Raw genomic sequence first — 22,731 nt, 5'->3', positions numbered from 1 at the left:
GAGCTTGCGAGAAAGTGTTTAGCTTGCGTGGGAGTGCTGGGCTTCAACGTATGACGTGGTGCCGGAGCCAAAGCACGAAGTGCATGATCGATAGCGGCTACCGACGACGCAGCTAGGAAGACTGGCGCGCCGCTGGAATGCCGCTTTCAGATGACTTTCAGCTGAAGACTAACGGTAAACCGCCTGTCATCCATTCCAGGGTCAGCTTGTCATCTCCCTCTGGCAATCACATTTTTGAAAACTTGGCTTTGATTATGCCGAGAAAGGGCACTCGCATCTGGAAGTGGCGCTTGGTGAGTTAATGAGTTGCCTCTACGAAAAGCGCTAAAACCTTTTAAAGCCCAGCTGGTAACCGACGGCAAGCGCGGTGGCACAAAAGCAAGAGCGGCACAAACAGCTATGCATCAGCCAGCGCCCATGGGTGATAGCCAGTACTATAAACTTCAAGTGTCAATTTGCATGGTATTTTATAAATCATACGTAACTCACAAAGGTGCAAGAAAGCATCCTGATCTTCTCATCTTCGAATCAACCTTGAAGCAAATAAGTTAATATATGGAGTGGAAGGGTTTAAAAGAATATCTTCCTATGAATGTGGAACCAGCACGGCCAACTGCAAGACTTTGTCTCGGCACAGCTGCACTGGATTGTCAAACGTCATAAGCCGAGCCTGCTGCTTGTTCTGGAGCATCTGGATCCGGATGATGCTGTATCCATCGCCCATCTTGCTCGCAAACTCCCACTCCCAGGGAGATAACTCGAACCAATCCTTGCTGCTCGATCTTGTCGACTTCACCTCCACAAACTTCTTCCGCCCGTCCGACCACTCCACCACAATGTCGTAAGCACAGCCCGTTTCCACCTCCTCGTTCACCCACGAGACCATGGCGTCCTGGCCGTGCTTCCTACACAGGTGCTCGTATACCATCTTCTCGCCGTTTCTTCCAGTAACTTCCTGCTGCTCCCGGTTTGCCGGACGTGATGATACGAGCTTGTCGCGGTCGACCACGCTGAGCTCTTGAGCGTCGTCTGCCTGCTGCTCAGTGAAGTTGTAGTCGTCCAGATCGATTACATTCTGCTTCTGGAGCACTGCACTATCGCCGGGAGCTTCGATGGAGTGCCTGGCGGTCTTCGATTTTGTTCTCTGCCGCTCGAGAAACTCGTCGGCCCGGGCTGCCATGGTTGACGTGCTCGGGTTGTGCCTCTGGCTCCCTCCCAGCTTCCAGGGCGCCTCTTCCGTAGGGAGAGGCATCAGGTTCTGCGAGCTTGAAACCAGAGACTCCAAATCATCATCGTCCGCCAGACCCTTGGCTTGAAGTGCTACCAAGTGCAAGAAGTTGGCTAGAGGCGTGTGTTGCGTGCCACTGAAGAAAAGACGCGAGAGCTCTAGAAAAATGGAAGCATACTCTTGGATATGCGTGGAAGAAACATAGAGTTTATTGTCCTGCACAAACCATAGTATGTAAGTACCAAAAGAAAAATCATTCTTACCTCTAGTAAGCAATTGCAGGGAATCCTGTGACGCGAAAAAAATCCTGTCGACTTAAGCTTGTACCGCGAAAACAGCCTGTCCACAATGAAGCACTGAAATTCACGAAGACACCCATCTTCCTTGCAGCGTCTGTAATTCTCCGGATGAAACTGTATCAAATACCTCTGACCATATGGAAGAACCAGCGAAATGATGTTTTCAAGCTCTGGCGAGCTATTTGGGCCATAAATAATGGCTTCCTTTTCAACTACCTGCGACATTGAAGCATTAGCCAACACAGCAATTCATAATCCACAACATTACCTCCGAAAAGCGAGATACTCCGATTCCCGTCAAGAAGGACATGATCGGAGCTGAAGATCTCCCGACATCCACGAACTTGACTGCACTGTCTAAGTAGTCGAACGCATCAACAAGCTTGGCATCGTCACACCAGCACAATATGCGGTCCGCATCTGTCAAACCCGTCCAAGTGTTCTGCGTTGTCGGTAAAATGGGAGCACCGCTCGCTCGCAACGCATTCGTTCGACGATCCAGCTCTTCCGGTTTCATTTTGCCATTGTCAAGTTCTCGCGACCAATGAGCAAAAAGCTCCAGAACCTGGAGAAACACGGAAAACACACTTAATAACAAGTAAAAAGAAACGGGCTCTTTACGTGCCTTGTCAAGGATCTTAGAAGGTGGCACGGTTCCAGCAATGTGCTGGAGTATGCTGATATAAGCATCGAAGTCAGGTACGTCAGGCACGCAGCATCCTTCGACGAAGAAATCTCGCATTTCCGCTGAGTAAACGTGGCAAAGTGTTCTGACAGGAACTTTCCCATCCGTCGAATCGTCAAAACCAAACGGATCTTCCCAAGTAACCTGTGCAGCTGAATAAAGATTTCCAGTGACATTTTCGTTGGTTCTCGTCACTCGAACGGAAGGTAAAAATATGTAAGTAGAAGATTCAAACTGCCTCTGCAACTCCTGCTTGTCCATTTTCTCGCACAAAAACGTGTATACTCTTTCCATCTGGCCAATGCTGTAAATACAACATACTGTTAGGAAACGTCATGGAGTAAAACAAAGTTGTACCTGATTGAACAGCTTCCTTCTTTTTCTCTTTCATTGAGCAGCTTCATTAAATTTATTATATCCTCCAGTCGCACCTCTGTATGTAGACCCAAAGCTTTTGCCAGTTTGCTACTACCAACCTGCACATGAACTAGTACGACACGAGATAAATTTACGAATGCTACGCACCTGAGGCCGGGCATAGGAAACATAGCTTCCTAGCATCGATTCCACGCTTTTGTGAAACAGCTCCGTTGGCTTATGAAGTTGATGGTCCAAGCTGGAACCGATCCAAGTGTACCCTCGGAGTTGCAAAACAAAAGACGACTCACAGTCGTCACCAATGCTGGGAGCACCTTCCACACTGTAGCTGCCTTTCGAGAACCGATCGTAGTGCTCATCCCACATACTGTCCAACACCGTCAGGAAAAGCCTGCAATTTTCAGGCCTTCCACTCCGTGCAAGAGCGTTGCATATGCGGAACGAGTCGGCGCATCCCCAGTCTTGTATAATCCAGGCAGTGTTCCCATCCGCGTGCTTCCAACTCTCGTTCTTCCAGACGGTAGATGATTTATCCCCGACCCTCACCTTCGACGGCAGCACGTTGATAAAGTCGCTGACTCCCAGCGACATGAAGAACTTCCGCCAAAACGCCGGTGATGGATTGAACTGGAGGTACTTGCTATCAACCTCACACCATGGCACTGGAGCATCCTCGAGCAATTTTTCGACGTCGACAATGTTGCCCAGTTCCTTGCCGAAGTGTATGCTGTGTTCAGCGACGCTGCGCAGGCCGTCCTTAGTGAGAACAATCGCTGTATTCCTGAGCTGAGATAAAAGTCCGTCCTTCTCTGCTTGACAGCTTCGGCAATTGTCGAGCTTGTCAAAGTGTAAGGCGCAGTAAGCCAGGTACTGCAGGAGAAGTGATGGATCTTTCTCGAGACAATCCACGCTTGCCATTGCTGGTAAAACGTGGCTCTTGATAACTTCATGCGCAGTCACCACCTTAACCCCCAGCTTCACAAGCATCTCCTTTATAGTACCAGCGGTGCTTTCCTCGTCGATAAGGAACGGACTCACGGTTCTAATGTCCGAATAGAGGTCCAGGAAATCTTTAGAGTGTCCCTGTAAACCTTCGCCATCAAGGAACCAAACTAGTCCGTCCTCTAGTGATGTGAATCCGCCAGAAGATAGAGGAATGAAAGGAACACCTCGCAGAGTTCCCGCCACCTTCTGCTCCTGATGTACAAAGTTCTGTTTCTCGTAGGCAAAGCACTTGTGGATTTCCACAAGACACCTTCGCAGCCATTCTATTCCCAGGTCGTCCAGCGATTTAGCAGCAGCTTTCAGCAAGCCAACCAGCGTCTCCACTCCATACTCCGGAACTCCCAAGGCCGATGCAAGAATATCGCTGATGATCACCTCTCTGTCAAGGTAGAGCAGTCCCAAATACTTTTTCAGCATGTCATCGGGTACCAGCAGTCGAAATGCGTCGCCCCATCCTCTCAAGGTTGTGCATGGCAGCGACCAGAGCTCTGAACCTTCAACAGGCAGGCAAGGAGCAGCTCGTAGCAAGGATAGAATAATCCTCGGGACCGAAGAGAAAAAACCAAGCACCTCGCCTTCAACGGGAACGTAGCTCAAGTAGCTTGATATAGCTTCAATGCGGCTTCCAAAGACTGCAGATGATTGAAAGCAGTGGAGTGATTGTAGGAAGAGCTTTGGAACCTCAGCACGTAACCACTGGTTCCATGCACTGTCCCGGTCCAAGTCTTCCCGTGAAGATGGAAGAATGAAGTCGCCCTGTACGACGAACTTCAGCCCGTAAGAGCGTACTGGTAGAAAGGCGAACACCTGTTGCTGAACGGCAAGTGCCGCGTAGTGTCCATCACGGCTCTCCTTCAGCTCGAAAGCAAGAGCAAGCTCAGTGTCCGGAACCCCAGCCCGATCCATAGGCGCGTCAAGAAGCTGCCTCACGACGAGAAAAGTACCTGTGCTCCTTCCATCTGTCAGCTTGATGATGTTGTTTCCAATATCTTGACGACGCATGGTCAAGCACGAATCCGATGCTTCGTTCTTGACGACAACCGTTCGCAGCTTGTGAAGGAAGAGTAGTAGTTTGGGTTGTACGTCTTGGAACATGCGTGACATAGAGTTGGCCTCGACTACGGACGCCCGAAGAGGAAGATCGATACGAGTGTTGATGCACCAGGTATCTTCTCCAGTTGCTTGTGAAAGGACGTTCTCAAGGTAAGCGTTATCAAGAGGAGACTGCACCCACGTCGGTAAGATAAAGCCGATAGAGCTCTCTGATATGTCGAACTTGACGTGAAAGCCGTTTGAATGTATTTGTGGAGACTCTGTGACCTGAAAAGATAATCGTCAATCAACAGCAAAGCACCTAAAACTGACTTACTCTGAAGACTGATTTGAATCCTATTCCTTTGTGTCCAATGTAGCCTGCAGGTACCCCTTTCTTTGTGGACTTCCCGACATCACAAAGAGCACGGATGTTCTTCGCTGTAAAGCCCTTCTCATTGTTTAAAACGACGATCCGGTCTTTTTGAATGATAAAAGCGAGTGTGGGATGGGCGTTCAGAGGATAGCTATTGTCATCGGCATTTTGCACCTGGGTAACAAACAACCAAAAAACAGAAGACCATGAAAAGAAAAGAAAAGCCTTTGAAAATGCGTACCAGCTCAAGGATGAAGTGACAATCTTCCGAATACAAATTCTGAGAAAGGCACTCCAAGGCACGGCCCATTCGAGCATGCTGCTTCGCAAGTAGTCCAGACTGAGTTACTTCGTCTTGTTCCTCGAAACCAAACTCGTCCTTACGTATCATTCGTACCACTTCTCTCGCATCACTATCGAGGCTTTCTTCCGACATATCAGCCACCTCCTTCTTCACAGAACGGGCTTGACTACCCGGTTGTCGCTCAGACAAAACGGTCTCGTCACGCCTCGGTTTCTTGAAGTGGTTCTCACAGGCGGAAGAGCTATCCCGATAGCTCTCATCTGCATGACTTGCAGCTTCAAAAGTGGAGTAGTCGTTAATCCACTGCGGAACGCCCAACGCCAATCCCACCCTGTGAAGCATCAAGTGATGAAGGACGCTGCTACAGTTTTGTAGAAGTAGGGAGCCAGCATCCGGGAACACTCTGGAAAGTCCAGCGTAAAGAACCTCCGCCGAGAACTCAATAAAATCGTGAGGCGCGCTTGCAAGGCAGTCAAGTATAAAGCAGGCTGCTTCGTGACGGTTTTCCTGCTTCCTTTTCCGGCCATTGTTTACCCTTGCTCGATCGAAGTATATTTGTAGCCCTTTAAGCGCATGTGTCTGGAGTAGCGCTTTTGGAGTTCTTGCTGCTCCTCCGTACAACACTACTAGAGATACCAGCTGCGCCGCAACATCCAAAGACCGCCCGTTTATAACTGCATCGAGAAAGCTATCTACGCTTGCATCTCCATCTACTCGCAAGAGCTTGCCATCCCTGGTCGCAACAGCTAGAACCTGCCGGTTGCATCTTCCATGCTCGAGCCACTCTAGAAGAGGACCAAGTTGAGGCTCATAGATGTCCGTCCATTGCGACCAAAGTGTCAAGTCAGCTAGCATTGGTGCCTTTACGAGACATGCTTCGGCATCTGCGTCTGTCTTACTTCCAAGCTTGCCAACCTTGGCACTGAAATTTGGCAAATATTCCCCAAGTAACGCTACCGAGAAGTAAACTGTGCTTGGTCTCCTGATATCATCTGGGGTAAGATCCTCAAAGCTTGTCGTTGCTAGATTGAACTGCTTGCAGCACCGGACTGATATATCCTTCTCTGACAAAGTGGCATCTGCATTCGACGCTTGCCGACCAAACGCTTGCATGCGATTCCGTGGAACTGTAGTGGTATCGATTAAGCTTCTGTTTTCCATCACCATCACCCTGTCGAGATGCACTTCCAGATAGTTCAGAAGACTTTTGCATCCTAGACTGGAAAACACCTTATCTGTGAATGAACTGTAAAGCAGCTTCTCACAGCCAATGGCCCAATTCAGAACATTGCACCACCACCTGCCATTCCCGTGCGTTGTTGGAACGTATCGTTCAAAATGTTCCTTGATCACTGAGAAAACCTCGTCATTGGTACCTGCAAGGAGAGCCGTAGCAAGTGAAGTCTCCAAAAAATTAAAATAAAATAAAATAAAAGAATATACCAGTGCACGCGGGAGGAGCTTCCACAAGAGCTACTACGTCGTCGTCATCAGAGATCGCTTCTGGAGCTATGACGTCCCATTCTCCAGAATTGATAGAGACTAACTAAAAGGAAAGCATTCACGGTAAATCCAACGAAGCCATGATTCTTACAGCAACATGAAGTATTTGAGCCACCGGATAGAATTTGAAGTAGCGAACTTTACGACTTCCCTTGGTATCCGCTAGAATGTGATTCAGTGCCTAACAAACAGTTCAGTAAACAAAAATAAAGACATCTGCCCACCTGAGCCACAGAACAGTCGCGGCAAGTATCTCTCCACGTTGCTACAAACTCAACAATCGATGCTCTGCTGATTTCGTAGTCGAATCCCGATAGCGACTCAAAAGCTTTTTCCACTTCTGCAGTGGAGCATTGCACTGTTGCATCCATGTCTTCATCTGACGAATGAAAGCAGCCTTTCATGGAGGCTACCTACGAGAACCAGATATTAAAACACGAAGCACGCAAAGACTAGAAAGTCTCCTTACAGCGATGTTCAGCAATGCAAGTGCTGGACGAGTTTTAAAGAGTTTGAAAAGCCTCCTCAAATTCTTTTCACTGGTTACTTGAGCAAGCATTCGCTTAAGTACCTGCTTCAAAGATACATGAAAAAAACTCGTAGAGAAATGGAAGAGACAGATGTTACCTCGGTCACTGGAGAATCGTGGCAACAGCGCTTCCAAGTACGAACAAAATCAGAGACAGCAGATTTTTTGAGAGAAAATTCGTTGTCCACCATTTCTCCACAAGGTTTTCTCTGTTCTTCTCGTGAGGATGGAAATGGACATGTGCTATGCCTCGGAGGTACTGCCTTGTTGTCGTCAGAATCAGAATCGGAGTAGCAGAACCGTATGTGTGAAGGTTTCTGGGACGCAGAGGATTCGACGTTAGTGTTGGTTTGCGTTCCTCTCAGGGCTCTCTGTATAGCTTCCCTCTGTTCGCGGGCTTTCTTCATGTTTGCCTCCCACTTTTGTAGAGCTTCTTTTTCTTTCCGTTTCACTTCCCGAGTGATACCAATGTACATCCTACGGCCACAGTCAGTCAGGAGATTAAAAACGATGAAGGGAGAAAAACTAACCCGAGGCTTTGAATGCGAACGCAGAGTCTTTTGACGTCCACACTTCTCTCTTCGGCAATGAAGGAGAGTAGAGCAGCCGGATCAACGTGCTGTTTTTTCTCCATCACCCTGTTCAAGTCCTCTAAAACCTCCAACGCAGTAATCTTGTAAACTTGCATCAATCCGGCAGAAAAAATTTGCTGGACGAGGGCGTGTTTTACGACAGGTCCAAGGCCAAGATCATCAAACGTATCAACTCGTTCCTCCTCGCACAGCCCGAGAACCAGGTCGTGGAGCGTCGTGATCCGGTTCCCTGCAACATAAGCCACTATATAGGCGTTCACCTACACCCATAGAAAGGTAGAAAGGCTTTAGAACAGAACTCGCGCAACAATTTGAGAAGAAAGAACAGAAAGAGAAAAAATACTCGATTCCCACCTTTCCTTCGATTGCCGATAGCGTTCTCAAGCAAGGGACTTGGTGCATTTGCACACCAATCGACTCCAGCGAGTAAATCCCCAGCTGACACAGCATTCTGCCGAGAACCGCCGCGACTGTGACACCGTTGCCATCGCCAAGAGCCTGCTGGTAAGCTGTGACGGCCGCATTATCCAAGCGCTTGATCGTCTCCTCGTACATTGCCCGATGAGGCTGCGGCTGCCACATCCCGGGCGCAATCCAAGGCCGAGGAGGAGGAAGAGCAGGACGATAATCTGGAAATACCTGACCTCCACTACCGCTGCCGGAAGGAATCCTTCTCTCCGCCATGGAGAGAGAAATGCCCTAAACCCTACCTGGGGGGTTTTAGAAGATTAAGTTCAAACATAACTATGGGTAAGTTTACCTTTAACCATGGAAATTAACTAGCTCCAGGTAAAGGTATAAAAGGATCTTTGGGGTGAATATGCTCGCCGCGAGTGGATAATAATACATGCAGCGTTCACGTGGGAAAGATGCTCTTTCCATCCATCGCGGCGAATATGCCCCGGACAACAAGAACAAGGCCTACTACTTGGCTTCTTGCTTATGGTATGGATTTCCAGCGACAGGATCTTGGCTTGTACGCGCCCATCATTATTCTCTCATGGGAGTGAGCTAACCGCGCTTAATTAACATCACGCTAATCTAATGCGGCGCCGGGTCTACAGTCAATGGTCACGCTTTCTTCGTTGCGGCTGTCTCATTCTAGGTGTAAACATCCTCACAGCAAAGAGGAAGAAAATCCCTCTTGTTTTGGGCGAGAGATCAGTGCCAGAGGAATCGCTCGCCAGTATCGAGCAGAGAGGAGGAGAAGATCGAGAAGATCGAGGGAAAGAGGGTCTTTGTTTTTGTCGGTTCTCTCGACTTTGTGCAGTGGGCTCGCCGATCTAGGACAAAGGAGCGTCGTGGGCGATCTCGCCCGCGGTCCGGGCGTGGAATTGCTGTGGATTCTACTCGCGATCGGCGGGAGAGACGCGAGATAGGGGTTTCCAGTTCTGATCTTGTGCTTCTTCTCTGTCGCTGGGATGCCACGCCCGCGAGATCCGAGGTTTGCTCGAGCTTGTCACCCAGAGACCAAGGCCGGACGAATTCCTCCTCCTCGATTCTCGATGGATTAGCGCAGGAACCCTCTCCAATTCTCTCTCTCTCTCTCTCTGTGATTTCTCTCCAATGGATCCAGCAGACGAGGAGAGATCCTTGGGAGTTGAGCTAGCATCGCCAGTGGAGGAGGAAGATCTGGGCGCTGCAAAGGCGAAGAGGGCGATGGGCCTGGTGGATTGGATTGGGCAGCTGCGCGCGGCATTTGGAGCCCCATTCCTGGCAGTGGTGATGATCGTGTATGGCGTCAACCAGGGATATGGCGAGAGCGTCAAGAACATGGCCATCAATTACTACTGGAAAGACGTCCAAAAGCTGCAGCCATCGTCAACCCAGGCATTCCAGGCAAGCGGCGCAAATTCTCTCTTTTTCCATACCTTTTTCTTCTTTTCTTCTTTCTTTCTTCCAGGCACTGTCGAGCTTGCCATGGGACATCAAGCCAATCTACGGCCTTATAACGGACACGTTTCCCATTGGCGGGTACAGCGTAACTTTTGTAGAGTTCTCGGGCCTGCCAAAGATCTCTTCTTAAAAATTTGTTCTTGGCAGCTACCGGCGATGGCCTTACTTGGCGACGTGCGGCATGGCCGGCAGCTTGTGCTTGTGGATGCTGGCGCTTCTTCCCACTCCATCGCCGCTGCTCGCGACGCTGCTGCTCGCCGGTGCCGCGCTGTGTACCGCCTTCCCGGACGTCGTCACCGACGCCGCAGTGGCACAGCACAGCCGAAACGTACCACACCTCGCCAGTGATTTGCAGGTAACCATTCTTCTCTCAGTGATTGCGAGTCGAGAACTTCGCCACCGTCACGGCTAGATCGAAGAACTTTAAGGAGCTCGCTTGATCGTCTTGAGTTCTCGCAAAAATATCCTGGAAGAGAACTTGAGTGGATTGATCGAGCGAAATAGGGAGAGAGAGTTTACCACCATTTCTTGATCTTGATAGGAAGAGAGCTCCGCTACTGCCACCCTGAGATGATCTCATGCTGTTGTTTTGCACAGAGCTTGTCGTGGGGGAGCATGGCGATCGGTGGCCTCTCCGGGTGTGGGATTGCCGGGCCAGCCGTCCACTCCTTGGGTCCAAAGGGAGCTTTCCTCTTGATCTCCACGGCGCCTCTCATGCTCATCGTTGCAGCGTGGGCTCTTCCCGAGGACAAGCTCCCCAAGCAGCTCGCGGGGGCCAACTTCGCGGCACTGCTCCGCACGGTACACCTCTTCACCGCCACGGTCCGCAGCCCGAGCATCTGGAAGCCAGCGCTGTACATATACCTCTTCAGCGTGAACTCTCTCTTCCAGCCTTTCCACCTCCTTTTCTTTGTTTCGATCTCGCAATGCTGCTGCTCCTCCGTTGGTTTCTCACGTAGAATTCTCATCGCTGCAGGGAGCTGTGTGTCCTGACATCTCGGAGGCAATGTTCTTCTGGATGACGGACTCCAAACACGGGCCCGGCTTCAGCGAGAACTTCCTCGGCCTCGTCAGTGCAATCGGCTACGTCGCCATGGTCTGTGGGATCCTGCTCTACAACACCTGCTTTCGATTCTACTCGTTCCGGACGATGTTCAAGTGGACTCAGGTAACTCGATCGCGAGCGAGCTTCTCTCGCCACCTTGAACGTTTGCTTCCCAGGTTGCTGTCTGCCTCGTCAGTCTCCCAGACATTGCTCTCGTCACGAGATACAACTTGAAGCTCGGAGTTCCAGACCATTTTTTCGTGCTCGGTGACAAGGCGCTGTCGAGCGTCATCTTCAAGCTGCAGCTGATGCCAATGCTGGTGCTCTCGGCCAAACTTTGCCCGCCGGGAGTGGAGGGAACAGTGTTTGCCTTTCTTATGTCCGTGTCCAATCTCGGGGGTACCACTGCTTCCTGGCTTGGCGCTTGGCTCCTCAGGCTCTTCCACGTCAAGAAGGACGACTACACCAATCTGTGGCTGGCCGTGGTGGTGAGAAGCATCATGAGATTGTTGCCATTGATCTTCCTCACGGCTCTTGTCCCGGACGGTGGCCCCGACACGCTCGTTGATAATGGTCCTGCTTTGCAAGTGGTAGCTTCAAATCAGGACGAGAGTGAGGCTCAAGATGATCTTGTAGAAATGAAGAAGTTGGCCAAAGGAGTTGAGCTTGGACAAGAGAGCCAGCTTCTCATCCAAAGCTTGTAACTCAAAATTGTGGAATGTATAACAAGAAATAATTTGCTACAACAGAAAAAAAGAGGTCATAAAGTATTTTTGTGATTGTAAACTTACTTGAAATTCTCAGTTTCATTCACGAACATTATAATATATATTTCTACGAAACCTGTGAGATTGGTTAGTAACATATTAACTCACGAATGCAACGCACCTGAGTATCCCCGTTGGCGGTCTCTTCTCGTGTCTGGACCAGATGAGAAGGTATTAAAAGTTTGGGTCCCTCGTCAATCTTACGTTATAAGGCAATATAGCTCTTCCTTTAATCAATCGTAAAAGCCGAAATTTGCCGGCAATTGTTGCAACAACCTGCATGCATCCATGCAGGCTCGTTAGCGTCAGAAATTTGAGCAAGCTTGCCTGCTTTGCGCGTACACCGGAGCAAACATGGCAGTCAGAGGTGCATGGTCGGACAAAGAGTAGTTGTCGGGCCATGTCCCCTGCTCCACTTCCGGGGGATGAAACGATGCGTGTCTCACGTCAAGCTCAGGACTCGACTCCACCAGGCAAGGATGATGATCCGGCTCTTCAGGCTGAGCAAACTCCCAGGAGCTTTTTCTTATTTCCGTTTGGAAGATTCTCTTCGACCAGCTGCCAAGGCTGCTTCCGTTGTTGCAGTCGAAAGCATTGTCAAACGCGAGACTCTCCTGAAATATAGACTTCATAAGACTTTTCTAAGTTGAGTGACATACATACTTGAAATTCGTCGTAGTCAATGACGCCGTTGCCATCAAAGTCTGCAGATTTTATCAGTTCCTCAATCTCATCTCTTGAGAGCCCTTCCAAGTCCTCCTTCGTCAGCTCAAGCTGCGATCTCTTTGTTAGATAGGCAAGTTAGAACTGCATGCAGACCTACCCGTCTTAGAGTCGCATGGAAATCTTCATAAGTCAAGCATTCATCGCATTCGTTCTGCTGGAAAAAACAAAACGCGTCTCTTCCTTGTTTGCCGTGTTCACGGAGAAGTTTTGACTGTCACAGGAAAAGAAAAAAACAAGTGAAAATGAAAAGCACTTTCGTATGGACATACTTTAATGATGCCGAATACAGCGCTTTTCCAGTTTTCTCTCAGCGACCTTGTACTTTTGCTGGGATTGAGCAACCATATAAAATCGACTCCACAAATATTGCCCCGGTGATTACGATGACTCACCCACTGAGAAAAAAATATGTCAAAAACGGCTAGTGGTGTGGACTCCTTACCCGATGCGCATCAGCTTCACAATCCGAGTATTGGTGAGCAACATCGTACGATGACACAAACCCTTGCAACCGCAGGAACTTGTACACCTGGCCCCTTTTGCTCCCGTTCCAATCCCTGAAAAAAATCATATGTAACGTGCTGGAAGATATCTTGACTAACCCGCAGAGTAAAACTGGCGCATGCGATAGATTGTGGTCATCTTTGTACTGCTCCAAATACTTGAGGATCTTGTAAACCTGCTCGCCACGAATTGGTCAGCTAGCTAGTCACAAAGCACACCAAACTCATACCTGACGCAGCCGCACCAGACAAAAGTTGGAGTTGTGCGGGAATATGAGATGAGTATTGACAAGAAGAACTTCTTGTTGTCCAGCTACGTGCAAACAGTCTCTGTACATTGGAATGTTTGATTGGAGGCGTAGAAACTGGGCAACACGGTCACCGCAATCGTGAAACTGCAGCTCCTGATAGTCCATCACCCGTAAGACGTCTCTCTTTACAGCAGTGAAGAGCCCTGGAAAGCTAACAGCACTTCCATATGAATGGAAAGGAGACAAAGAAATGAAACACACGTACCATCACCGCGTCCGTTTGGCCTAGCAAGTTTTCGCATGTCATACCCCGCTGCTCCTAAAGTTTTCTCATACAACTCAACTAGCTCTTCGTTTCCCGTCCAAAATTCCTAGCGAAGAACAAGACACAGAATAAAAAGATAATGATCGATCTTGTTGCTTTACCTGCAAGCAAATTGCCGACGATTTCCCTTTCAGAAGCATGTCCAGTATCCTCCGATTCCTGTCCAGCCAGACCTCTCGAGATTGGCTCTCGCGACATTCCTGCAAAAATATTTCCTTGCTAAGACCACGATAAAACTTCTTGGAGCCAAAGAATTTTCGTTACCTCTCCATTGACGCGCTTGTAAATCGGTGCCAAAATGTTGAAAGTAGTGCACGAGAAGGACGTGTTCACCGCGCTAGAAGCCGCTTCGTCCTTGAAACAGACAGCGCGACCGGCTTCCCTCCACGATCTCTTCCTCTTCAAATCGCCCGAGGATGCCAAGTCCCACGGCGCTTGGCACAGCATGGTATTTCGAGCCGCGGAGGACTGATTCGCCGACGAGAAATCGTGAAGAACGGGCATTCTCAGACCTGCCGGGCGATCCAAGCCGAGCGGCTGTGAGCTGATCGGAGGATCGAAGAAGAGGAGGAAGAAAAAAAAAAGAACCGGAGAAATCCCTGTGCGAGATTCCTTGCGCTCATTGCGAAACAATGGACAACGCGCAATGGAATCGCCAACTCCTCGCCCTGGCCGCGCCTTCCACACGAATCCCCTGACCAAACTCCACCATGGAATGAAAACCCTACAAATTCCCACACATACACGATCGATATGTCTTTTCTTCGTTTGCCGCACACGTCCGCGTCACCGCAAGGAGGAGGAGGGAATATCCCATCGGCACAAACGCGCCAATTGGCTGGATCAAACGGACGGCGCGGATGCGCGAGCGGAGATCCCAGCCGTCAAACCTAGGGCTCCTCCGTGAAAAGGGGATTTGGCGGGGCGCGCGATGCAATCTCCGTGCCAAGATGTGTGATCAGCACCGGCAGGAGATCGAGGCGGAGCTGCAGCGGCGCAAATCTCTGGGCTGCGATGGCGAGGAGGTGGAATCGGCGGCGTCGTCGGAGAAAATCTGCCACTGCCGCCCGTTTTGCAATTGCCACTGCCAGCTCCACGCCTGCGGCTGCGCTTGCGGATGCTCTTGCTTTTGCGTGTGCCACTGCCGGTGCCCGACGTGCCACTGCCCCTCTTGCAATTGCCAATCCAGGAATGGATGCCACTGCAAATGCCACTGCGTTTGCCTGTGCTTTTGTAGTGGCCGCGAGAGGAGCATGAGGAACACCAACAAGCGGCGCTGCAAGATCTGCCGCTGCGATCCAATCACGCTCTACAAGCCCACCAATGTGAATTCCTACGCGCGGCAGAACAGCTCCAGTTCGTGATCCTCCAATAGATCAATCGATCGAACGACATTTTGTTCCTAGTTTTTGTAAAAAATGGAGTTTTTGGATCAAACAAAGCTTGAGAAAGACAATATTTTCCTAGTTTCTTCTTCTAGGGTTGGAAGAAATCGTGGAGAATGGAGAGCTCCAGCGAGGTAAGTGGTGATGCTGGCGGCGATCCTTTGCAAATTTCTCCACTTTCCAGGCAGAAGAGAGGAGATTAGCGGCGGCGCACGCATTGACGCACTACTCTCCATTCGCCATGACTTGCATCGGCGAGAGCGTTACTCCCAGCCAGCTGAGACTCCATCTCCTCCAGGTATGGTTTCTCCAAAAGTTTCTCCCAGGATGATCTTCCACCTCTTCCTCGATCTCAGGAACTCTCAGGAATGCCATCGACTTTGAAGACCCCCGGCCCCTCGGAGATCCGCAACGCCCAGAGGGCAGTAGAGTTTCCCCCGCAAGAAGAAGAAAGAGTCAAGAATTGAAGATCTCTTCCATGCCAAAATCTCTTTTTGCAAAGCTTCCGGATCGAGATCGAGCCTAGCTATGGCCTGGAGCTCGCCATGACGATCCCATCGTTCTCCTCCATGCCAAAATCGTTTTTTTACAGAGCCCCTGGATCGAGATCGAGCTCGCTATGGCCTGGAGCTCGGCATGACGATACCATCGTCCCTCCCAAACCCCGCCGCCACCTTTCCTAGCACGAACTCCACCCCTTGATGCGCATTCTCCACCGCCTTGGACACGCGGATCCACTGCTCGCCGTGCTTCGGCTCCGCCGCCTTGCATCTCTCCACCACCTCCTCGATCGCCTCCGTGCTCCCGTGCCCCTGCTCGAACCGATACAGCACCGCCCAAAAGTCCCCGATATCCGGCGCCGCCGCCACCGCCCGCTTGATCCAGCTCCTCGCCTTGTCAACCTTGCGGTCCTGCCAGAAGAACTTCCCCACCACCGCAACCACGAACGGATCCTGCTCGCTGTTCTTCACCGCATCGAAGCTCCTGGCCTTCCTCTGCGCCCGCGGCGCCATCTCCGCGCTCGCGGCCCACAGGATCCCGCTCCTCCGGCACTCCTGGAGCGCTTTCGCCATGAGTGCCTCCGCCTCCTTCCACTTCCCCGCCCGCGCCTCCGCTCGAATCGCCGCCAGCCACAGCTCCGGATCCTCCTTCTTCTTGAGCCGCGCCGTCGTGAGCAGCGCCCTCGCCTTCGCGATCCTGCCACCTTTCTCTTCGAGCTCCGCCGCCGCCAGCCACACTGGCGTGCTCGTCGCTGGATCACACCTCTCCAGCGCTCGCTCGTACACGCTCCTCGCGGCGGCGAGGTTCCCAGTTCTCTCCTCGAGCTGCCCGAGCATCAGCCACAGCTTGTGGAATCCCGGGAAGCGCTTGAGCCCCTCCTCGAGCAGCCGCCTCTCCTCCGCCACCTTTCCCAGCTCCCGCTCCACCATCGCCGACTTCATCCACACTCTCTCCGAGCAGCCACCGCGCTCCCTGACCTTGGCCAGCAAGATCCTGGCCCTCTCCGGCTCGCGGCTCTCAAACTCAAGCTTGAACGCCGCCAGCCAGATCTCCTCAGACTCCGGGATCGCAACGTATGCCGCCGTGAGGATTGCTCGAGCTCCATCGATGTCTCCCGCTAGCCACTTCTCCTTGGCTCCCAAGAGCCACAACACCTCGGCCTTTGGACAGCACCCCACAGCGCGCTCCAGCAGCGAGTCCACCGCTTCCCTCGATCCATGCCCCTTCTCCAGCAGCGCCGCCTTGATCCACACGCTCTTCTTTCCAGAAAACTCTTCCAGCACGTGAGCAAAGATCGCCCTCGCGGTCGCGACCGATCCCCTCTTGAGACACTCCTCCGCGTCCGCCACCCACGTCCTCTTCTTGTCCTCCTCCTCCACGCCCACCCCGATCGTCCTCCTCACGATCGCCGCGCAAGTCCCCGCCGCCGCCGCTCTCTCCGCCGCCTCCGCCTCCTTCATCCAGTACTCGCGGTCGATCACCACCCCGAGCCTCTCCAGCGACCGTATAGCGCGGTCGATGATCTCCGCCACGCGAGAGCCATTCCCCGCCGCCTCCTCGAGCTTGGCCGCCGCGATCCAGATCATGGGCTCGGTTGGCAGCGCGTCGCGAGCTCGGTTGAGCACCACCCTCGCCTTGTCGTAAGTCTCCAGCCTCGCCAGCGCCAGCCATAGCTCCACGTGGTGGCGGCAGCACTCGGTGGCGCGGCCCAGCAAGATCCTCGCCTCCTCCTCGCTCGCCAGCTCCACCACCGACTTCCACAGCCGCACCGAGTCGGGTATAAACTCGAGCCCCTTGCGAAGAACGCGGCTCTTAGCGGCGCTCTCCTCCTCAAGCGCCGCCGCCGCCATCCACAGCTTCACCGACGTGGGGATCGCCTTCACTGCCGCGGAGATCACTCCCTTGGCGGCGGCGCCGCTCGTCAGCCTGCATGCCTCGAGCCACACGTCTTCGTTCTTCGGACACTCCTGGCACCCCTGGTGGATGACGCTCCGCGCGGCGGTGATCTTCCCCGCCACCTCCTCCAGCCGCGCCGCCGCGATCCACCCCGGCGCGTGCTTTGGATTGGTCTGGATCACGGACTTGAGCAGCAGCCGCGCCTTCTTCATGTCGGAGATCTCCGCGTCGCTGGTGATCTTCATGCTCTTGAGATCGGTGAGGTAGCCTCGGGGATCCACGACCGTGAGCCCACTGACCGAGTCGGACAAGCGATCCAGCTTGAGCGAGAGAACCGTGCCGCGTCCCTCGCCCACGGCTGTGAGGCTGCTGATGTTACTACTAGCGGCGCCGCCAACCACGGTAGCGCCGCCACCACCCTGGTCCAGGACCGTGTTACGCTCCTTTTGGGCCTTCTCGAGGAGTGTGTCCGGCGGAGGAACGTAGCTTTCAAACCGCGCCTTCTTCTTCCGCCGCGACAGATTCGTCGCGTCGGGGATCTTCTCCCACTCTTGCGGGGGCAGCTCCACCAGAGTTCGCGTCACGTCTGCCAGGAGCTCCTTGATCGTGGGAGTGCTCTCGCGGCGCTGCTCGATCGCGCGCTTGAGCCGCTCCTCCCGTCGCTCCTTGCGTCGCGAATCCATCCTGGCGGCGACGCTCTCATACACCGCGTCGGCCTCATCGTCGTCGGCGTCATACACACCTGTGGCAAACAGCCCCACATCGTTACCCTCAAACTCGTCAAACTCTTGGTTCTGGATTTGGCCATACCCGCTCACCTCGTGCTCATCTTCCTCGTCCTCCGCACCACCGCCGCCAATAGGCGGCGCCGCCGCTTTGCCCCTGCCCCGCCCAAAGCTGGTGGTGGTGGTCTCCGGCGCCGCTCTGGCGGGGCCGATATCCGATCGAGTGGTGAAACCGGTGGCGCCGCGGCCCAAGCCAGCGACGTAGCCGGGCGGCGCCTTCGCTGTGAGGAAATCCAAGCGCTTACCCCCCATCTTCTCGCAATACTTTGCCCTAATCTACTGAACAGCTTATATAATGGAAAAGGAACCTTTTCTCCTTTTAGGGCATATAACTTAAAAGTTATTACGACCTTTTAGCCTGTCTTCGCCGTTTTAGGGCAGCTTTAAAATAACCTAAAAGGCCGCGACCTTTTATCCTTTAAACAATCTTAGCCCAAAACATCGTTATTTTTAAGAAACTTTTAGTGAGACAAAACGCGAGAGCTTGGCATTGCCACTCTCGTAAGAAATAGTAACGAACGAAAAAGGATTAAAAGCTCGGAGTTTTTTGCTCGAGTACCTCCCGGTTCCTCCCGTTCGATCCGGGGAGAGACGCGCGCTCGCTCTAGTAGCGGTAGTGGGCGGGCTTGTATGGACCTTCCACTGGAACGTTGATGTACGCGGCCTGGTCGGCGGAGAGCTTGGTCAGCTTGGCACCCAGCTTGGGCAGATGCAGCGCCGCCACCTTCTCGTCCAAGTGCTTCGGAAGAACGTAGACCTTCTTCTCGTACTTGCCGGACTTCCTCTCGTTCCACAGCTCTAGCTGCGCAATCACCTGGGAAAGGAGTCGAATTTCAAGTTAGCACGCTTCGAAGTCACAGCCGCTACATCTAAGTCACTGAGAAACAGAGATATAGTTCTCACCTGGTTCGTGAAAGAGCAGGACATGACGAAGCTGGGATGCCCGGTCGCGCAGCCCAAGTTCATGAGACGACCCTCGGCAAGGACGATGATCCCGGTGCCTGTCTCCGGGAACACCCAGCGGTCGGTCTGAGGCTTGATGGTGATCCTCTTCACGCCGGGGTATGTCTCAAGGCCCAGCATGTCGATCTCGTTGTCGAAGTGACCAATGTTGCACACGATGGCGTTGTTCTTCATCTTCTTCATGTGGTCCACCATGATGATGTCCTTGTTTCCAGTGGTTGTCACGAAGATGTCAGCCACCGAGACAACGTCCTCCAGAGTCAGCACCTCGAGACCCTCCATCAGAGCCTGGAGAGCGCAGATTGGATCAATCTCGGTCACAATGACGCGAGCTCCAGCGGCCTTCATTGCTGAGGCGCAACCCTTGCCGACATCTCCGTATCCAGCGACGACTGCGACCTTCCCAGCGATCATCACATCAGTTGCTCGCATGAGTCCATCAGGGAGAGAGTGTCGGCAGCCGTAAAGGTTGTCGAACTGTAAAAGAAAAGCACTCACGATGAGCACTAACTTTTCAAGACAATAAACAAAAGAAGTCGTGAGTACCTTGCTCTTGGTGACTGAATCGTTGACATTGATAGCCGGGAAGAGCAGCGATCCATTCGACTGCATCTGGTAGAGCCTCTTGACACCAGTGGTGGTCTCCTCAGAAACACCAACAAGCCTCTCCATCATCTTGTGGTACCTCTTGGGATCGACCTGGAGGCCCTCCTTGAGAATACCAAGAACGATCTGGAACTCCTGGTTAGTGGTGGAGCTCGGATCCGGCAGCGTTCCATTCTTCTCAAACTCCTTCTCGGCCTTGACACCCTCGTGGATGAGCAAAGTGGCATCGCCACCATCGTCGACAATGAGATCTGGGCCGCCGCCAACACCCCAGTCGAGAGCACGCTCAGTGCACCACCAATACTCCTGCAAGTTCTCCCCTTTCCATGCAAACACCGCGGCGCTGTCACGAGCAATCGCGGCAGCAGCGTGGTCCTGGGTGGAGAAGATGTTGCACGAGCACCAGCGAACCTCAGCACCAAGGGCCGTGAGAGTCTCGATCAAAACAGCCGTTTGAATCGTCATGTGGAGCGAGCCAGTGATCCGAGCTCCCTTGAATGGCTGCGCGGGGCCAAACTCGGTTCTACAGGCCATAAGGCCCGGCATTTCGACCTCAGCGAGCTCGATCTCCAGCCTTCCAAAATCCGCCTGGGACATATCCTTGACCTTGTACTCGCGCCCGGCGGCAGTCTTCTCAACCGATAGAGCCATCTGCGAGACCAAGAATGCGTCAGATCTGGAAGATAGAAATGCGCGACGCCAAGATCTAGGATATTTCGACAACCCTAAGCTCAAAAGCCACAAGATTTGGAGAGATTGCGAGTGCCGAAACCCTGGATCTACATTCCAATCGGGAGCTCACCTTGATAGCGCCGAGAGATCGAGAGAGATCGAGAGAGATCTGAGCTGCGAGAGCGTCGAATGCCGCTGCCGCCGCCTTGGAAGAGCCTGAAAGAACGAGGTCGCCTCACTCCCGTGAAACCCTTTTTGTTATACTTCAATGGGCCCCGTCAGGACGAATTAGACACTGGCACGTGGCAAATCGCTGACTGGATGAGCTTACCTACCAAATCGAACAATGGGTCACTCGTTCAATTCCGTCCAACCGCATTCCATTGTTGACTGGTTGATAGTGTGGTTGAGTTTTAAATTAACAGTGCCATTTTGCTACAGATTTTTCAATCCTCTTCTTCAAAATTTATATTTGGGGACAAAGTGCAATTTAGCAGGATTTCACCACTGTACCATGTACTTTTACTGGCCACAATTTGTCCATTTCTAAATGTTCCATATGGCTATGGGCTCAAGCTCCAACCTCTAGATTTCTTGGTAGCTTATGGGATCATAGTTGTGCTGCCCTTGCAGCTTCAAGAATCACATGTCACTAGCAATTATATTCAAATATATAATAATTTTAAGGTAACCATTAGAATTTTAAATTCAATCTTTAATATAAAAAAATTAATGAGGTTCTTTAAAAACCATATATGGCAAAAGAGAATCTAAAGTAAAATTAGATAATTCATAATATATAAGATAAATTTTATATATATATATATATATATATATGTGTGTGTGTGTGTGTGTGTGTGTGTTTGTGTGTTTGTGTGTCTGTGTGTCTGTGTGTGTGTGGCTATGATGCCGTATATTAATATTAGCGTAGTGGGATTTTAATAACGGTCGAATTAGTTTCAATCTTGACCACTCACTTTTGTATATAAGCTAGGGTTTTTGGGCTAATTGACATACACATTTTCTGTATTCCCTTTCCATATCCCATGCACTCACATTAATGGAGTTAAGAGGCATTTTTAATTATCCTTGAAGAGTGCTTGGATTTGGGATTTTGGTTTAAATCTAGCTTTTGCATTGTCTAGATCTAACTTCTTTCATTTTCTTTCTTTTATTCTTTCCTTTTAAGATTTTAGTTTAAATCTAACTTTTTACATTGTCTAGATCTCCTTTTCCTTTTAGCTTTTTTTCATTTCTCTTCTTTTGCTCTTTCCTTTTCGTTCATCTTCATGGCAGATCAGCAATCTCTTCCTCTTTTGACTCTAGAGTAGTAGTAGGTATAATTGCTTGATGCTATACAATTGCAATTGAACAACTAAACTCAATTGATGGTAGCATTCATGGCACATGATACAACTCCTGCTCTTGGTGCCAATCCTCACGTTCGGTTGGAGTCCTTTCGTGGGAATCCTTGGGATGATATATACCTTTGGTTCGATCACTTCACGGTAATTGCTATATATCATTTTTGAGATGATATAGTGAGTTTCCCATATATTTCTAAAGGACAGTATTGCAATGGTACAATGGTTTGTCATGGGGATTGGAGTGTCTCCCAGACCTTTTATTTTGCATGTGGATGCTTTTGATATTAGTTTTGGGGTGTGTTAATGCAAAAGAGCCCAAGTATGCCTAGTTAATGCTATACTATTGCGTATATAAGTTATACATTATAACTAGGGAAAGTGAACCACTCTACAATAGAAAATGAGTGTTTAGCAATAGTCTGGGGTTTTGAGAAACTTCATATATATCTACATAGTTCTCAAATGTTATTTGAAGGTGATCATACTATCGTTACTTTATTATTGAAGAGGAAAAACCTGATTGGTCGTATTGAAAAAATCCCATAAGATCAAACAAGGAGTTGTACCACATGCCGTAAATGCCACCATCAATTGAGTTTAGTTGTTCAATTGCAATCACATAGCATCAAGCATTTGTACCAATTGCTGCTCCAGAGTTAAAGGAGGAAAAGATTGCTGATCTACTATGAAAATGAATGAAAAGAAAAGAGCAAAAGAAGAAAAATGAAAAATAGTTAAAAGGAAAGGGAGATTTAGATAATACAAAAAGCTAGATCTAAACTAAAATCCTGAAAAGAAAGAAAAAAAGAAAGAAAATGGAAAAAGCTAGATCAAGACAATGCAAAAACTAAATCTAAACCAAAATCCCAAATCTAAGCACTTCTTAAGGACAATCAGCCCAAAAACCCTAGTTTATATACAGAAGTGAGTGGTCTAGACTGAAATCAATCTGATAGCTACCAAAATCTTATTATCTTAATATTAGTATATGGCATCGTAACCATACACTTGGACCTTATATATATGTATATAAGGTCCTCATATATACATACATACATATATATATATATATATATATATATATATATATATATATATATATATATATATA

General features: G+C 50.5%; 6 protein-coding genes across 9 annotated transcripts; 2 read left to right on the top strand and 4 right to left on the bottom strand.

The window, feature by feature from the left end:
* Positions 1-442: 442 nt before the first annotated feature.
* LOC9651787 lies at positions 443-8,621 on the bottom strand. 2 transcript variants are annotated; one of them, XM_024661562.1, is made up of 15 exons: positions 8,287-8,621; positions 7,870-8,192; positions 7,438-7,816; positions 7,280-7,381; positions 7,035-7,223; positions 6,902-6,991; positions 6,751-6,853; positions 5,245-6,683; positions 4,965-5,177; positions 2,738-4,915; positions 2,570-2,688; positions 2,153-2,516; positions 1,796-2,092; positions 1,492-1,743; positions 443-1,444 (listed from the first exon to the last, which is right to left on the bottom strand). In XM_024661562.1, the coding sequence occupies exons 1-15, from the start codon at positions 8,614-8,616 to the stop codon at positions 587-589; spliced, it is 7,236 nt and encodes a 2,411-aa protein (XP_024517330.1). In that variant the 5' UTR covers positions 8,617-8,621; the 3' UTR covers positions 443-586. The 2 variants fall into 2 exon arrangements, with proteins under 2 accessions (XP_024517330.1, XP_024517331.1); XM_024661563.1 differs by lacking the exon at positions 8,287-8,621 and having other exon boundaries at positions 7,438-7,790; positions 7,870-7,984.
* Positions 8,622-8,929: 308 nt separating this feature from the next.
* Positions 8,930-11,643, top strand: LOC9630743 (probable folate-biopterin transporter 6). 2 transcript variants are annotated; one of them, XM_024661571.1, is made up of 6 exons: positions 8,930-9,771; positions 9,836-9,906; positions 9,976-10,183; positions 10,426-10,629; positions 10,805-10,996; positions 11,050-11,643. In XM_024661571.1, exons 1-6 carry the CDS (start codon positions 9,499-9,501, stop codon positions 11,575-11,577), a joined length of 1,476 nt encoding a protein of 491 aa, XP_024517339.1. In that variant the 5' UTR covers positions 8,930-9,498; the 3' UTR covers positions 11,578-11,643. The 2 variants fall into 2 exon arrangements, with proteins under 2 accessions (XP_024517339.1, XP_024517338.1); XM_024661570.1 differs by having other exon boundaries at positions 10,426-10,701.
* LOC9630742 (uncharacterized calcium-binding protein At1g02270) lies at positions 11,597-14,160 on the bottom strand. Its single transcript, XM_024661572.1, has 13 exons — positions 13,710-14,160; positions 13,547-13,645; positions 13,386-13,491; positions 13,100-13,323; positions 12,969-13,045; positions 12,809-12,923; positions 12,636-12,761; positions 12,464-12,577; positions 12,304-12,414; positions 11,968-12,254; positions 11,762-11,916; positions 11,665-11,716; positions 11,597-11,613 (listed from the first exon to the last, which is right to left on the bottom strand). Exons 1-11 carry the CDS (start codon positions 13,947-13,949, stop codon positions 11,874-11,876), a joined length of 1,542 nt encoding a protein of 513 aa, XP_024517340.1. The 5' UTR covers positions 13,950-14,160; the 3' UTR covers positions 11,597-11,613; positions 11,665-11,716; positions 11,762-11,873.
* A 726-nt stretch (positions 14,161-14,886) lies between these two features.
* Positions 14,887-15,419, top strand: LOC112341458. 2 transcript variants are annotated; one of them, XM_024661574.1, is made up of 3 exons: positions 14,887-14,964; positions 15,015-15,128; positions 15,187-15,419. In XM_024661574.1, the coding sequence occupies exons 1-3, from the start codon at positions 14,947-14,949 to the stop codon at positions 15,295-15,297; spliced, it is 243 nt and encodes an 80-aa protein (XP_024517342.1). In that variant the 5' UTR covers positions 14,887-14,946; the 3' UTR covers positions 15,298-15,419. The 2 variants fall into 2 exon arrangements, with proteins under 2 accessions (XP_024517342.1, XP_024517341.1); XM_024661573.1 differs by lacking the exon at positions 14,887-14,964 and having other exon boundaries at positions 14,973-15,128.
* Position 15,420: 1 nt separating this feature from the next.
* Positions 15,421-18,264, bottom strand: LOC9630741 (protein STABILIZED1). Its single transcript, XM_024661519.1, has 2 exons — positions 18,046-18,264; positions 15,421-18,012 (listed from the first exon to the last, which is right to left on the bottom strand). Exons 1-2 carry the CDS (start codon positions 18,262-18,264, stop codon positions 15,448-15,450), a joined length of 2,784 nt encoding a protein of 927 aa, XP_024517287.1. The 3' UTR covers positions 15,421-15,447.
* A 176-nt stretch (positions 18,265-18,440) lies between these two features.
* Positions 18,441-20,515, bottom strand: LOC9663199 (adenosylhomocysteinase 1). Its single transcript, XM_002987599.2, has 4 exons — positions 20,384-20,515; positions 19,522-20,232; positions 18,916-19,452; positions 18,441-18,826 (listed from the first exon to the last, which is right to left on the bottom strand). Exons 2-4 carry the CDS (start codon positions 20,230-20,232, stop codon positions 18,617-18,619), a joined length of 1,458 nt encoding a protein of 485 aa, XP_002987645.1. The 5' UTR covers positions 20,384-20,515; the 3' UTR covers positions 18,441-18,616.
* Between the last annotated feature and the right edge of the window lie 2,216 nt (positions 20,516-22,731).

Source organism: Selaginella moellendorffii, unplaced genomic scaffold, assembly GCF_000143415.4.
Source record: "Selaginella moellendorffii unplaced genomic scaffold, v1.0 SELMOscaffold_83, whole genome shotgun sequence".
Classification (NCBI taxonomy): Eukaryota; Viridiplantae; Streptophyta; class Lycopodiopsida; order Selaginellales; family Selaginellaceae; genus Selaginella; species Selaginella moellendorffii.
The sequence above is the reverse complement of the archived record's forward strand: the minus strand, read 5'-3'. Positions and strand labels throughout refer to the sequence as shown.

Coding starts and splice junctions, on each gene's coding strand:
- LOC9651787 (XM_024661562.1), bottom strand. CDS start 8,616: ATGGCGGAGAGAAGGATTCCTTCCGGCAGCGGTAGTGGAGGTCAGGTA. Junction 2,689..2,737: donor TTTCCTATGCCCGGCCTCAG/GTGCGTAGCATT, acceptor GTTCATGTGCAG/GTTGGTAGTAGCAAACTGGC. Junction 2,093..2,152: donor CTTCTAAGATCCTTGACAAG/GCACGTAAAGAG, acceptor GTGTTTCTCCAG/GTTCTGGAGCTTTTTGCTCA.
- LOC9630743 (XM_024661570.1), top strand. CDS start 9,499: ATGGATCCAGCAGACGAGGAGAGATCCTTGGGAGTTGAGCTAGCATCG. Junction 9,907..9,975: donor GACACGTTTCCCATTGGCGG/GTACAGCGTAAC, acceptor TGTTCTTGGCAG/CTACCGGCGATGGCCTTACT. Junction 10,997..11,049: donor CGATGTTCAAGTGGACTCAG/GTAACTCGATCG, acceptor TTTGCTTCCCAG/GTTGCTGTCTGCCTCGTCAG.
- LOC9630742 (XM_024661572.1), bottom strand. CDS start 13,949: ATGCCCGTTCTTCACGATTTCTCGTCGGCGAATCAGTCCTCCGCGGCT. Junction 12,762..12,808: donor GTGAAGCTGATGCGCATCGG/GTAAGGAGTCCA, acceptor TTTTTTTCTCAG/TGGGTGAGTCATCGTAATCA. Junction 12,578..12,635: donor CTGTATTCGGCATCATTAAA/GTATGTCCATAC, acceptor TTCCTGTGACAG/TCAAAACTTCTCCGTGAACA.
- LOC112341458 (XM_024661573.1), top strand. CDS start 14,975: ATGCTGGCGGCGATCCTTTGCAAATTTCTCCACTTTCCAGGCAGAAGA. Junction 15,129..15,186: donor TGAGACTCCATCTCCTCCAG/GTATGGTTTCTC, acceptor CCTCGATCTCAG/GAACTCTCAGGAATGCCATC.
- LOC9630741 (XM_024661519.1), bottom strand. CDS start 18,264: ATGGGGGGTAAGCGCTTGGATTTCCTCACAGCGAAGGCGCCGCCCGGC. Junction 18,013..18,045: donor ACGAGGAAGATGAGCACGAG/GTGAGCGGGTAT, acceptor CAGAACCAAGAG/TTTGACGAGTTTGAGGGTAA.
- LOC9663199 (XM_002987599.2), bottom strand. CDS start 20,232: ATGGCTCTATCGGTTGAGAAGACTGCCGCCGGGCGCGAGTACAAGGTC. Junction 19,453..19,521: donor ATTCAGTCACCAAGAGCAAG/GTACTCACGACT, acceptor TTTCTTTTACAG/TTCGACAACCTTTACGGCTG. Junction 18,827..18,915: donor CCTGCTCTTTCACGAACCAG/GTGAGAACTATA, acceptor CTCCTTTCCCAG/GTGATTGCGCAGCTAGAGCT.